The sequence below is a fragment of the Protopterus annectens genome, chromosome 3.part1 (assembly GCF_019279795.1).
Source record: "Protopterus annectens isolate FY-2018-M chromosome 3.part1, PAN1.0, whole genome shotgun sequence".
In the NCBI taxonomy this organism is placed as follows: Eukaryota; Metazoa; Chordata; order Ceratodontiformes; family Protopteridae; genus Protopterus; species Protopterus annectens.
Genome location: NC_056732.1, coordinates 239,487,950 through 239,503,572, shown reverse-complemented (window position 1 = coordinate 239,503,572; position 15,623 = coordinate 239,487,950). Strand labels below are relative to the sequence as shown.

Genomic DNA, 15,623 nt, shown 5'->3' with positions numbered 1-15,623 from the left:
GTCTGCCAGTATGTTGGCAATGTTTGTGGGTTCAGTGATTTTTGTATCATTTTGGACTAATTCTGAGCATATCTGGGAGTTTCCACCCAGGTTCCTAACATAGCTGAAAAAGGCCTTATGATTGTCCTTTGAATCCATGGCAATTTTTCTCTCAAAATTGGCCTTAGTTGATTTTATGAGTGCTCGTATTTTTTTACTAATAATGATCAGGGGTGACTTCCCTTTAATGGATTTTGTTCTATCATGTAATAGCTTTCTCCTCTTATTGTAAAGTTTGTTAATGGCTGGGGTCCACCAGACTGGACGTTTGCCCTTTGTGGAAAGAGTCTTGGTTTTATTTGGGATTGCCTGATCCATGCAGTCCTGGAGGTGTTCATAGAAGGCATTTGTAAGGGCTTCCGCAGCTTTGGTTGTGGTTTCCACTGGCTCAGGGGCCTTGAAGGATACCATACCAGTCTCGAGAAGTGTGAAGTTTGCTTTAGAGAAGTTCTTCACTGTGGTCTTTTTTGTTTGGGGGTGGGGGCGGGATGTGGATTTCCAGTGAGATTAGTTTATGATCAGATCTCACCAATGAGGGATATACTTCCGGTGTGGAGCATTTTGTCCCCATGTTTGTGATAATGAGATCTAGTATATTTTCTCCTCTCGTGGGAACAGTGACTAGCTTGTTCCATGGCATTTGAATTTATGAACTCCAGGAACTGTTGGGCTAGAAAGTTAGGGCTTGAGTAATGTTCCCAGTCTATATTCGGGTAGTTGAAGTCACCCAATATGATGGTGTTTGGAGATACATTTATACCCTCCAGTGTCTTCAGGAAGGCTGTGTGGGGTTCCTGAGTTTGAGAGAGTGGCCTGTAGCATGCTACAATTTGTAGAGCAGTTTTGCCTATGGTTAGTTGCACCTGGATGGTTTCCGAAGCTTCGTGCGTTGCCACCAACCTGGAGGTGTGGGTATCCTTTATGAATATGGATACACCCCCTCCTTTTGTGGTGTGGTCCGGGTTTTTTTCATTTAAAATTCATGCCTCTGCCATTTTGGTTCATTACAATACAGAGCCACAACTTTTTTTTCACTCTTTATTAAGGCAGTACCTCAGAGGAGTCAAAAATGTAAGGCCCACAAGGAGACTACCAGTACCTGCATGGAACCTGGAAAAGCTCACCCTGCCTCCTTTTGAGCCAGCTGCTACTGCTGATATGAGGTTTTATCTTGGAAAACAGCTGTGCTCTTAGCAATTACTTCTGCAAGATGAGTTTTAGAGCTACAGGCGCTCATGGCTGTGGAATCTGTCATCATTTTTCATCCTGAGGACAAACCCAACATTTATGCTTAAAGTAGTGTCCAGTGTGGCTCTTAACCAAGCCATCCTTCTGCCAACCTTTTACCCAAATCCACAAAACAAGGGGGAGAGAATTCTGCATTCTTTGGACGTACACAATCAGCTTAGATTCTACTTGGACAGAACCAAAGCTTTCAAGAAGACAGAGCAATTACTAGTGGCATATGCTGCAGAATCACAAGGAAAGCCTATCTCAAAGCAGAATATTTCTAAGTGGTTAGGCCACTGCATTCGTTTCTGCTACTTGCACCATGGCAAGCCAGTGCCTAAGGGCATTAGGCCTCATTCCACCAGAGCTACAGCCACCTCAGCAGCCTTTCTCAGGGGAGTACCAACCAAAGACATTTTAGAGGCAGCTACTTGGAGTTCAGTACACACCTTTACAAAGCATTATCATCTGTCACTCTACTCTAAATCCAGGGCAGGATTTGCCACTGCAGTTCTGCAGGGCCTCATAGCCGCTCTTACTGCTGTCTAGTTCCAGCCTCCCAAACATAGCTTTGGGACTCTACCCAAATGTAATGACTGCAATAGTGAAACACGAAGAACATAGTACAGTTGTGTACACTTACCATAAATGTAGATGTTAGAGTGTATTCACTGTTGCAGTCCAGGTTACCCACCCGCCTTCCCCCTTTTTTCTTTTGGATCTTATCTTTCGTTCTCTTGATTTATACTACCTATGTGGTGTATTTGCTTGTAGATGAAGGTAAAATTTATATCTGTGTATTTCTGAATATATATATATATATATATATATATATATATATATATATATATAAAGTTTGGCTACCCTTTTTGGGGGCACCTGACATCTGGGGCAAGAAAAACTGAAGAAAATGGCGTCTGCTGCTTCTTTTATACCCCTGACGTCAGGGAAGGGGTGACAGCAGCCGACGCAAGACCTAAGACTTTGGAATTCAGGCCGGCTGAGGGCAACCTGCCAGCAGGATTACCCAAATGTGTAATGACTGCAACAGTGAATACACTTGAACATCTACATTTATGGTAAGTGTACACGACTGTACTTTATCTTTTGTTTAGTCTCTTCCCACATATCCTTAGCAGCCACACCAGTATAATTTTTAATCCATACTCCCTTTGATCGTGTCCCCATAAATATGGATATTGCTGAACCAATTTGTGTATGGTTGCACAATTAACTGCTAGTGCTTTTGGTTTTGCTTCATTAATGTTGTATCCTGAAAAGGTTTGAAACTGTATCAGTATGTTCCACAGCACTGTAATGTCCCTTTCTGGTTTTGTCAGGTATAAAATGTCATCTGCAGATAGAGCCAGCTTTTCTTGACTACCATACCAGTTGTATCCTTGAATTTCTGAGTCCCTTATTTTTTTTGCCAATGGTTCAAAATATAATGGAAATAACAAAGGGGAGAGAGTTGTAGTCGCCTGTTTTGGTGAGAGGTGAACAGGTCTGTTGAGGCCTCCCCCCAGTGTAATGTTAGGTCCAAAAGTCTCTGTCTTCAGCATCAGTTCACTGGGGCTTAGAAGATACCCTGGTAGATTTTGTAAGCAGGGATTGTTCTAACCCAGAATGTAAGATATTGTGAGAATCGGTCTAAGTTCTTGAGCCAACATCCCAGTCTTCCTTGAGAAACTGCACAAAGGGTAGGACAGGGTACTCCCTTGTTAATGTACCATATCACTGTGGTGTTGTCTGTCTGAATTTGCCAGGTCCTTGGGGTTAAATTCTGCTGAAAGGCCTTTATGGCCCGGTAAACTGCTAGTAGCTCATTTTGGTTTATATGCAGTTTTCTCTGCTGTGGTGCCCAGATTGCACTTCTACGGAACCTAAGTGAGCCCCCAAGCTGTGTCTGAACTGTCTGTGGTGATGAGATGACCTTAGGGTTGCTGTTGTCCAACTATTACTTCAGTTAAGATTTCAGTAGCTGAGTTAGACAGGGTGTCTACCTTGAGACCCACAACCTGATCGTTGGAAGCTTAAGCCTTCCGAATGACTTCAGGCTTGATCAATGTCTATGTGGTGGTAACAGTAGTAAGTAGGCCAGAGGCCATCATGGCCTCCTGAGGGGTTGTGACAGGGGTTTCAGGCCTATGAGTCACCAGGCCAAGGGGCTGCAAAGGCGCCTCAAATGGGTCATGGCTCGACTTAGGAACTTGAGCTGGAGCTTTTTTGGCAACGTCAGAGTCCTTGATTTTTTCTTTGTTTCTTTGGAATGATGCTAGTAGACTCTAGTGTTTGCGAAGACGCAGCAGTTGTGGGTTTCAAAGCCACAGAGGGAACTGAAACTTAGGACTCTATATGGGTGGCTAATACCTTGGCCTTGCATTTGAGGGTTTTTGCTCGTAATTTAGCACAGTTGGGACAATTAGAGACATTGTGCTGAGATCCCAAGTAGAACGGACAAAAATTAGTGAAAGTCTTTATTCAGAATTTGCTTCCCACACTTCATGCAACTGTTGATCTTTTTAAACATTAAATTAATAGAGGAAAATCCCCAAGAATGAGTACTGTAACACTGATCTACTCAAACATCTACAATTATGGTAAGTGGGACACAGCTGTACTTTATGCAGACTTACCTATTACATCATAGTGCAGTGTCAGTGAACTGACAACTCCAAATGTGGGATTTTGCAGAAAAAAAGTGATGAATTTTGATTGGTGGAGGAGAAATACCCAGCCAAGGACCCATCAGGAAGGGTAATTTTGTCATCATGGTGATGATGTGTATATCATCTTTGTGAACAAAAATTGAAATACTAGTGACTGACTTAGATCTTTCAGTAATGGTTGGCTTTGTTCATTTTTTCTTGTTTAACAGGCTGACCTTCAGAATGGACTTAATAACACTGAGGTTTCTCATCGACGTGCATTCCACGGCTGGAACGAGTTTGATATTAGTGAAGATGAACCATTGTGGAAAAAGTACATTTCTCAGGTAAAACTAATCTGCCTTTTTTTTTTTTTTTTTTTTTTTGAGTTGGGCAAATATGTCTCTTTTCATAATGAGCTAGGAGCAGTAGTCTGGTTAATACAAATGAATATTGAGGGAATGACTCCAAGTCTTCGGTAAAAAATTTGGCTAGCAGCTGAAAACAGTAATTGCTTTTGCTGTAATGTTATGCATGTTTCACTCTGCTCCTGTCAAGCTAGGCTAACACTACTGGAGCAGCTTTTAGTGGTCTGCCAATGTGTGGTGTCAGCTGCATTCCTCAGTCTTCTGCTAACAGGAATGGATAGATTGATTGCAAAATGTTCACTTACCACACCACTTTGTTTTTATTTTTAAACTGTCCATCTGCCTTGCACAGCTTTCCAGTCTTATGATGTATTAAATGCAATTTGGATATGGTATTAGAATAAAAGAAGATCTTGGCTGGTCATTGTACATATTGAGCACACATCAGGTTACTTAATGGTGTTTTTATCATCATGCTACCAATGTGATATAAAAAAGTAGATGCATGTTTTACACTTGCCTGTCATACAGGTGAAGCACTCTGTATTAAGACAACAGTTTTTATGTGTTTTATTGCCTATCTAAAGTCACGTGTGTGTAACAGTGAGACACAGGCTAGCAGCTGGGGTAAACATTACAGGGAATGTCAGTGCAAAAACATGCAGCAATGTAAAGGGGGTTTGTATATGGCACAGTAGGCATTAATACCATTACAATGAAGTGAGTTACTCAGAGCAACACTGCAAGCTCGATGTTGCATTCTGCATGCACTAGTAACTGCTCATTATGCTGATCACTGCTGCTGTAGTGCTAGCTACATGGGTTGTATCCTGCACAGGAAAAAACAGAAAGCCAGCTTCTAAAGCTTCACTTGGACCAAACCATTAGGCAGCTCGAACTGCGATGAAGAAAGATGGTTTGGATGCCAACTCTTCAGAGATTTCCTGCCACAGAAGAGTGCTCTTTTTATGGGCTTTTGAGGATCAGTGATTGGCTAAAGCATTTTGTTGCTGGATAGATAAGTCCCATTCAGGCAAAGTGTCCACTTTTTAATTTTATGATTAAAAGTTAACCTTTCTCTAAAACTAATTATTTTATACCGTATAAAGTGTTTTTGTAGACTGTTATTTATTTTATTTATTTATTTATTTTACATTTGTTTACCGGGTAAACCCGACTGGGCAGGGTTGCCTGTTTTCAGCAGAGGCCCGGGAAGATGAGCTCCATTCCAATTACACAGTTAACAAAGGTTTAAACATACAACATATTAGTTGAAAGCAAGCTTATAACAGTTTAACAAACTGGCTACAATTTGACAAACGTTCCCATAGGAGTATTAGTCATACAGTGGAGAGATAAGAAGAAAATACACAACTTTGTTAAAACCTAACAATGTAATAGTCTACTTTATTTTTAAACATAATTTCACCACATTGGTATAGACAACAGCAAGCTAAGCTGAATTTACCTTATGTAATTTCCTTAAGAATTGAAGTGACTTGTATTACAAGGTATTATTTGGGTTTTGCAGATCTAAGAAGACCTTGTAACAGGTACAAAAGGATTAAAGAGGCTAGGTGGATAATAAGAGTTAGCCTGGGTTGGAAAATGTACATATCCAGGACTTGGTAAGGTAGGATTTTAGCTGATTTTTGAAAATGTTTGTCTGTCTGTGTCCTAACTTCAAGTGGAAGGGAGTTCCACATTTTAACAGTGGTGCAGGAATGTAGGGAGTCGCCTGAGTTGTGTTTGCTTTTGGATACCTCTACTAGACCCTATTGGTGGATCTTAACAGACAACTGTTGGTGTAATGGTTGATTAAGTCGAACAGAGATGGGATTTTGTCAGGGTAGTAGAGAAGTTGATGAGCTAAGATGAGTTGGTTAAGGGCGAGTAGGTTAGGTAATTCCATCTAGGAGAGTTTTGAAGTGCTAGGCAATGGTGGGATCTATAGGAAGAGTCGGTAGCAAATTTAGCTATCGTATTGTAGAAAGTGGATAACTTATTTAGTTCTGTTATATTTAGGTTAACTTAGATGGGAGAGGCGTATAATAATGTGGACAGTAAGTGGGTTCTTGCTATGATAGTTTTACTATTGGAGGTCAGGTAGTTCTTGCATCTGTAGAGTTTGCCTAGTTTTTTGTGTACCTTAGTTATAGTTTATGCTACATGTTTATCAAATGTCATATTTTGGTGTAGGATAACACTTAGTTTGGTGTGTGCAACTGGTGTAATATGAGTGTTGTCCGAGGCAATGATTTCAAAAGGGGGGGGTCTTAGGCTTTGGAGGGATGAAAGAGCATGAGTTGTTTTTTGGATTGCGTATTAATTGGGAGTCAACTAGCCAGGATTCAAATGCTGAGAAGGATTCTTGGGTTATTTTCTGTAGAAGGTTGAGAGGGGGAGTGGAGCAGGTAAGGGTAGAGTCGTTGGCGTATTGAACTAATCTTGCATGAAGAGTGGTTTTATGGAGGCTGTTTGTGAATATTGTGAAGAGCATCGGTTGGAGAGAGAGTCTGTGAACCATAGGAGTGCAGAGTTATTTAGTTTAAGAAAAATGCCTCTGGAGCAGAAACTAGGCTGGAAATTGTTTACTTCACAATTCTGGTACCTCAGCTTTTCGCCTTCAACAGATACAGCACAATAAACACAGCCATTTTTAAATGCATATCAAAACCCTTAACAATCCATTTAATTGAATTCAGTTAAGCAAAATTAATTTAATTTAAACCAACAATGCCACGTTATACATCACCTGAAGCATTTACATAAAAGATATTTTTAAGTAACTATTAAATAACATATTTATTAATAAATATATTTGCCTAACTTTATTTCATTTCCCAAAACTGCCTTTAAAATGAAAAAGGAGGCTTATCTAATATACTAAATTGACTTGCCCTAAAACTACATTTGTGGTAAGATTGTTGGAATTCTGCTTAACGTATAATTATTTCAGGTTTGAAAATTATATTTTTCTTCAGATTAAGGGAACAGCGATCGGAGCATCATATGCTCCCACTTATGCCATTCTCTATATGTTTTTTTTTTTTAGAAGAAATTTACAGTGCAAGATTTTGTAAAGAGCATGTGGTGTTCTTTAGGAGATACATTGAAGATCTTATTTTTTTGTGTAAAGGAGCTCCACGGGAGTTTGAAATGTTTTTTTTTTTCTTATTTAAATTCTAATGAGCACAATCTGAGATTTTCCATGGTAAAATGGGAATCCAAAGTTGTATTTCTGGATGTGGAATGCAATTTTAGGGCAAGTCAGTTTAGTGTATTAGGTAAGTCTTCTTTTTTCATTTTACAAACAGTTTTGGGAAATGAAGTTAGGTAAATGTATTTATTAATAAATATGCTATTTAATAGTTATTTTGAAAATATGTTTTATGCAGATGTTTCAGGTGATGTATAATGTGGCATTGTTGCTTTAAATTAAATTAATTTTGTTTAATTGAATTCAATTAAATGGATTGTTAAGGGTTTTGATATGCATTTAAAAATGGTTGTGTTTATTGTGCTGTATCCGTTGAAGGCGAAAAGCTGTTAATTGAATTCAATTAAATGGATTGTTAAGGGTTTTGATATGCATTTAAAAATGGTTGTGTTTATTGTGCTGTATCCGTTGAAGGCGAAAAGCTGAGGTACCAGAATTGTGAAGTAAAGAATTTCCAGCCTATTTTCTGCTCTGGAGGTGTTTTTCTTGTATTTTTCATTTTGTTGGTTTCTATTATGTCGTTGGAAGGAGCAGATGCTGTACCAAGTGTTTTCAAAACCCCAGCGGAGGTTAATAAACTGCTTTTCAATGAATTCCTGAACGAGTATGAAGCTAAGTTAGTGAACAAGGACTTATGGTGTTCGTTGGGTGAGCCTGAGCATAATGTGCAGTTCGTTCAGCTAAAACAGCTGATAATCAAGGAAATGAACTTTTTTTTGACAGTAAGTTATTGGAAAAGTATTTGTTTGAATGTGACTCCTGGGGGCTCAAGATTGATAAACTGCCAACGTATGATTTTTCGGATGAGGAACAAGTTCTTCTGCAAGAGTGGAGACAATGTTTCTCTTGATTGTATGTTAGGGTGGCTTCATATTCCCCAAGGCAAGCTGAGTGAAATGGTTTCGAGTGATACCTTTTCTAAGCAAATGTGTGATATCAAGGGCAAACTTGAGGAAAATGAATGATTGGTGATGGAAAGGATGAAGAACAAGCTACTTCGGGATTTGAATGACTTCCGTAGTGGTTCCATATATGGTTGGCAGTGTTCACAATGGAGTGGGAGGTCGAAAAACAACAGGAAGCTTGTTTCCAGTTTTAGAAAGGTATGTGATTCCTCAGCGTCCTCATTGGACATTGCTTCTTCTAAAAAAAGTACGTCTTTTGAGAGTATTGAGATGGAATCTATTTCTGATTTCTGTCATGTAACTGAGACTGTGGCAGGTTTATCAGCTGCATTAGTACAGCAGGGAAAGTTCAAACGAAATCGGCAGAAAGGGAAGAAGGATCGTTGAGACACCATGGGACTGTTGAGTTGGTAGCATCCCCATTTCGGAGAGATATAGAAGGTTGTTTACGTATGGACTTTTTTTCATTTTCAACATGTAAGTGTTAAGAATAATGCTGAAAATTAAGTTAGTGATTAATTTGTCTAATTTTAAAGCTGAATGATGATGCTTATGAATTGCTTTCCAGAGGCACGAAATTTGTGCCTGTTAAAATACCCACGCTTGCAGATCCGTTACTGGACGTTAAAAAAATTTGTAGGAAGTTACATTTGACTGTGTTTTATGATAAGAAAAATAATACCCCAGTAGAGGATTTAAATTTGAATGTTAATCATGATGCAGATATTGTGGAAGATGATGATGCATTGGTAAATGTTTCCATTTATGAATATTCTTTTGAATGTGATTTTGTTGATGAGTGTACTGAAGGGTTTGAAACTGGCTATGGTAAACTTTCTGTCCCTAGCTTGCCAACACCTAGTAAGTTTATGCCACCCAAGTTATCCCCTGCTGTTTTTCTGTTTGAACAAATATTGATTAAGAAAGTTGAATATGAATATGTAAACTTTATTAAAAATGTGAAACAGTGTAACATTTCGAAAAATGAATGGGAAATGTTGAATATACTAAGAAGTCAGTTGTCAGATTTTGTGCTCAAAGAGGCAGATAAAGGTTGGGAAATGGGTGATCATGTCAATGGTTAAATATAATAAGATGGTTTATGATCTTCTGTTGGTGCAGGAAGATTATTTGAAACTGGATTTTAATCCTTCACATGATTTTAATGAGCAGTTGTTTGAAATTTTGGAACATGATGAGAGGTTGGTGTTCTTAAATAGGAAGAAAATAATGAGCCAGCAACTGTATGCTGTAATGAATATAAAAATATATTTACTATATTACATGAAAAAGAACAAAAAATAACATACCGGTTTCGGCTAGAGTAACTTCATAGCCTTCATCAATTTTAAAGATAGATGCATTCATTTGTTCCTTTTATATAATAATGTAAATTAATTACATACCGTGATTGGTTACCTCATAAATATTCATTTAATCCAGGTGGAAAAAGTCCACCCAGTTTTATGATCCATTTTTTCTCTTTATTATCTAGGATAGAGTGCCATCCCGCTTTGTTGGGTCTATTGCCCAAGATTCTATCAATAATCATGAAGTTGAATGAAGCTATGGTGTGCTTATACAAAGCATTGCTAATTCTCTTGTGTTTAATATCACTTAGATGCTCTGAAATCCGTAATTTAAGTGGTCTTACATAAAATGCAGAGCAACTACATGAGGCCAAATAAACTAACCAGTCACTACTGCAATTTGCAAAGAAATCATTGTCAAAACCTACACCACAATTCATGCTTGAAAATTGTTTTGACCTGGTGACCTTGTTGCAGTGACCGCAGTGACCACAAGGCATGCATACAATTAATCTGTCTCCTGTGAGTGTTTGAAAAATGTCTGTAGAGACGGACCTGCTTGGCCGTTTGTAATGGCTCAGATGTGAACCCAGGTTCAATTTACGGTTAATTATCACACAGAACACATCACTTGTATGGATGTGCTGGTTAGTAGGAATGAAGATCATACACTACACACTGAGGTTTTCCGTAAATACCCACAATATAATTCTGTACTCCACGCATCCAGCTTTCATCCTCCCATTATTACTAGAAATATTCTCAAATCCCAATTTATCAAGATGAGGCGAATTTGCTCACAGGACTCCTCCTTTGAAACCTTCCGGGAGGACCTAGTCAACAGGTTTCGTGAAAGGGACTATAAGATGGGTTATGTCTTAAGAGCTAGTAATTATGCAGCCACCCTTAATGGGGAGGATTTACTTCAATACAAGGAGAAGCATCAGGGACCCAGTACTGTCATATGATTTACAACTACATATGGCAGGAACACCAATACACTGATGGATAGTGTACGGAGACACTGGAATATACTATTGGCTGACAATACCTTATCACAATTTCTTGTGGAGACATGTAATTCTTTGTTTCATAAAGGCAAGAACCTTAGGGTGTCCGGTAATGTACCAAAGAATTGTGTCATGGTTGGGCGATTAATAAGGATCTAGAATGGATTCCCTTCTGGTAGTTTTGTCAGTTTTAGTTGGGGTTTGGATGAGCTGAGTGAAACCGTGCAGGTTTATATGAGAAGTAGGGCGGGATGAGTTAATTCTAGACCGATCAATATTGAAATCACCTAGTATGAGTGTTTCATGGGGGAGGGATCCTAATGCCCAGTGGGTTATGGACTCTAGTGTGTTTGTTATTCCCGGGAGGGATGGATGTATGCTCCCAATATATTTAGATGTTTATGTAGGTTGATTTGTACCTTAGCAACCAGGGTTTCCGCATTACTAAAAGTTGGGATGTCTATTTTTATGAGTTCAACTATGTGGTGATTTTTGAAAAGCAGGGCAACACCACCTCCTCTTTTGGATGTACAGTCTTTTCTAATTAGGTTATACCCTGGTGGGAGTAATTCATTGTCTTTGATGTGTAGCTTAAGCCATGTTTCAGTAAGGAACACAGTATCTGGGGAATAAAAAGATAGGGCTGCATGCAGTCCATCAGTTTTGTTTAGGATGTTTCTAATATTGATATTGAGAATTAAGAGGTCAACAGTTGGGTTATAGTCGGCCTGAATTAGTGTGTGTGTGGGAGTATTCAAGGGACCAGGGTTAGGATTTATGTTATTGACTTTTACTAAAATTTAAGTAGGAGCATTACTTTTCTTTTTTCTCGTGACAAAAAGTCATTAAAACTAAGAACTATACTTTGCTGGGTAAAGTTGTTTTAGTTTTGTGGGCTGGTGTAGGTATTTAAAGTGCTTTTCACTGATTCTTTTGTGGTAGAAAAATGCCTTTTTAATTAATTACCTATTTTGCTAACAACTGCTGCCAGGCTTCCCCAGGAATCTGGCATCTTTTATGGCTGTACTATATAACAACGTTACAGGTTTCTCAGTTCTTTCTTATGCCAGACACAAAAAGAAGGAAATTAAATGGCACTTGCCACCACAGTAGGCTACTAAACTGTAATTCTTGGTCCTCAGACCATTCATCTTTTTTCCTTGGCTCCCTCTGGTGTAGTCCATATAGCCACATTGGAGCAAGGGGTTAGACCTGCCCTGTTGCTGTTAAAGTGCCTTGTTAGGCAAGGGCGAAACTCTTTTTGGTCTTTGGAGAAGGATCAATAAATACCTTTCTGCCTAGCCAGACTGAAATGCCTGTCCCTAGGGAGGTTTTTCCTGATAAAAGTTGGTCTACTTATTTAGAAAGTCCTGCTAAAAAGAGGCAAAAAGTTAAATGTGTCTTCTCCTGTTTCATTCGCTGTGGACAGAAATGATTTATGGGGCATAGCTCAGAGTTTAGTACAGGCTCTTGACCCATCCAATTCTAATGTTTCTAGCAAGAGAGAAAAAAGAATTCTTCATTTTCTAAAGAAGTTCAAGATTTTGAACTGCAGCCCTATTTTTTCTCCTCAGGTTTCTGATTCAGATTATGAGCAAGGCTTGGATTTTGTCAGTCCCTTTGAAGGATTATGTTTTTCTGAAACTATTTCCAGAATGAATCAGCTGTTTCAGTGTGAGCCTAATGACATTCCACTGTCTCCGAAGAAGTATGAGGTATTGCAGTTGGAATTTCCTGAACCTGCATCAGTTCCTCCTGCTCTTTCAGCACTGAAGGATGCATCTGTTACAGCCTGTAACTTGCCTGATAGCCAGCCTGTTGCCTCACAAGAAGGCTTGCAAGAGTGTATAAGGTTCCTCAGTCCTGTAAGTTTTTATATTCTATATCCAGATCAAAGCCAGCAGTGATTTCTCTGACAAACTCTGCTGCTGCTAAACATCTGGTTAATGCCAGATCATCCCCTTCTGACAAGGACGGGAAAGCCTGTGATCGATTTGGTAAAAGTGTATTCTTCTGTACCACTTATTTTTAAAATTCTCAGTTGTCAAACTCGTAGGTTTATGCTTGTCTCTTTTGAGAATATGAGAAACATTGTCATACGTTCCCTCTGCTGAGAAAAAAAAATCATTGTGAGATGTTATCACTTCTGTTTCTCAAGTGGTACCCAATCTGTAATGTGCTTATGATTCAGCTGATGCCAGTTCCAGGGCTGCTGCCCCTGGAAATGTTATGAGTAGGTTTGCTCGGGTGCTTATGAAAAACCATCCTGAGGATGACATTTTATATTCTCCCATAGACAGGTAGTATTTGGATCATCTATTGTACAGGTCCTGTAAAAGTGTTACGAGAGGGGTAAACTGATTTTCACAGATCTTTTAGTCTTCCCATTTCGCTTTTGTCAAGAGTTTAATTCTACCATTTAAAGAAATTTGAATGAAAAAAAAAAGTAAGAAGACACAGAAAGCTGCTGATAACCAGATTTTTGAAAAGTGATGGCAGGGAGGTTCAAAGTGGAAGGTAGTAACCCCTGAGAATAAAGTGCAGTCTAACAAGTTTGAATGACTGCCTTCAAAATCCGTCCCTCTTTACCACCCTGGCAACCCTTTAAACCTTCCAGAAAGTCAGAACCTACATTTCTCTCTCTCTCTCTCTCTCTGGCAACAGACATTTTCAAACAAATGCATTCTGAGGGTGATTCTTTACAGCTACAGAAGACTGCGGGAGTCTCTCCCTCCTTTCCAAGGGATACCCCTCATCTGCCAGACCAAATTCTCCCTCCTGTCATTCAGAACCTATGAATTCAGGGGTGATAGAAGTGGTCTCTCCTCAGCTAGAAGAAGGATTTTAAGAATATTTCTGCTCACAGCAAGAGGTTCTCCTGTTCGATTCTCGGTTGGAGTGCCTTCTGTGTGGAGTCTGCATGTCCTCCTTGCGGTCGACTGACATCTAAAGTCATGCAGGTAGGTGCGTGCATGAATGGGTGTGCCTTCTTTGAAGGTTGGGTGTCGTGCTGCCAACTCGGCACCATAAAAATCCACTGCCAATCATTAGCTGACCGGAGTTCCGCTGTGGCTACCCCTAACCGTGAAAAGTCGAAAGACTTTTTTTTTCCTGGTCCAAAAGAAAGAAGATTGATGGAGACCACTTTCTAAACCAGTTTGTGATAGTGCTCAAGTTCAAAATATTATCTCTTCAAAACTTGTTACCCCCATTCCTCATTTGAGTTTACTAGTGATCTTAGATTTAAAAGATGCTTACCCACATTCCTGTAGCTCCAATTTCAGACATTTTCTAAGATTTTCTTTGTTTGCATCACAGTTTTAGTTGTCCTTCCATGTCACTGTTGGAGTATTCTTTACCTAATGGACTTCCTGCCAAGGATAGTGCAATGTCTGGCCAGTATACCAAAGCCTTTAGTACTTACAGGCATCATACACCACGTGTATTCTTGCTGCATAAAGCATAGCGCATAAAGTCTATGTATGGACGCACACACTCTGAACTTATTTGCCATCAGTCCAAACGCAATTGTTGAACATCGGCCTGAGCTTACCCATATGCTGTGCTGGTTACCATGTCTTGTTTTCAGATAAGTGCCTCACTGGGGTTTCTTATTTTGTGGTTGTTGGGCTCATGTCATCCAGAAAGGGAAAATGTCAGTGTGGGAGGCAGATTCCTCATAAAGACTTGGCACAACCAGTGTATGTTCTGTTTGTGTGCTTCCCATGATCAAACAGAGTGCTTTACCTGCCAGGCATTTGTGCCTAAGACCCTGTGTAATTGTCTCTCCTCCTTGTCCATATACCTGGAGAATCAGCATCTTAAGTTGTTTCAGGGTGCCGTAGCGGAATCCTCCCATCCTGTGGGCCATCCATCAGCCAAGAAGAAGGTCAAAATGTAGATCTGATCCAGCTGCTGTCTAGCCTTCCCTCGATGTCTTTTTCGAGGCTATTGAAAGCCTGGAGGACCACCCATTAGTTCCTTCATATTCCTGTACCACAACCCTGTCTGAGGCTGTCATGGATCCAGCTTCTTGCACATCCTCGGAGGCTTTTCAAATGTCTGTGCCTGACGTTGAAGGGGGCCCTCTGCTGATTATCTCCAGAGGACCAAAGGAGATTCCTCAGATTTAGGTAGAAGATTCCTACAACCGTTATTTAGTCTTACCAAGGGTCTGACCCTCCGAGGGCATTTTGAGTGGATATCCTGCAGAAAAACAGAAAACAAAGCACATTTCCCCCTGTTAAAGATCCCCAACATGAATGACAGGATTTCTCTCAAGGTTTATTTAATGCTTTGTTGGCCTTGAAGCCTCTTCAGAGGGTCTGTTTCCTACTTGTCTTGGTCCTCCACTCCACTCAAGAGGCCTAGGGAATTGGGTTCCGTGGATGAGGATCTGGACTCTGGGAAGAATCTTTGACTTATTCTTCCCATATCCTTTCTCCTTCAGACTATGCTACAGATGCCCCTCTTAGGAACTCTTTTTTGGAGAGATCAGTGCCTGTATGATGGCTTATTTTAAGTGGGGTTTTTCTCAAGTCTCTGAGATTCAGAAAAGATGATATGAGCTCCAACAGATAGTCATCCTAGCCATCCCCTGTTCCTCCTGTTCTGAATGCCTTTCTGGATACTTTCTTGGCAGATTCTACATTCCCTTTCTTTCAGCCTTCTGCACCTAAGAAGCCAGATGGATTCTATAATGTGCCTGAAGATTGCTAATTTCTTTATAAATGCCCTTCTGCTGACCCTTCTGTTATGTCCGTCTCCTCTGACAAGCCATCCAAGTTACTGCCTTCTACCAAACTATTGCCTTCTGATAAGGTTATGGAAAGGCTGGCAAGAAAGTTTAGAATGTTGCCCCTTGTCTTTTAGGGCCATTAACTACCAGACTCA

General features: G+C 39.8%; 1 protein-coding gene across 1 annotated transcript in view; it reads left to right on the top strand.

The window, feature by feature from the left end:
* The window catches only part of ATP2C1 (ATPase secretory pathway Ca2+ transporting 1), a gene marked incomplete in the record, with an annotated part of 2,099,819 nt that overhangs the window by 416,318 nt on the left and 1,667,878 nt on the right, over positions 1–15,623 (top strand). Inside the window, 1 exon segment of the mRNA XM_044066734.1 lies at positions 4,148–4,264. Within this exon segment, the coding sequence (XP_043922669.1) occupies positions 4,148–4,264 (117 nt within the window).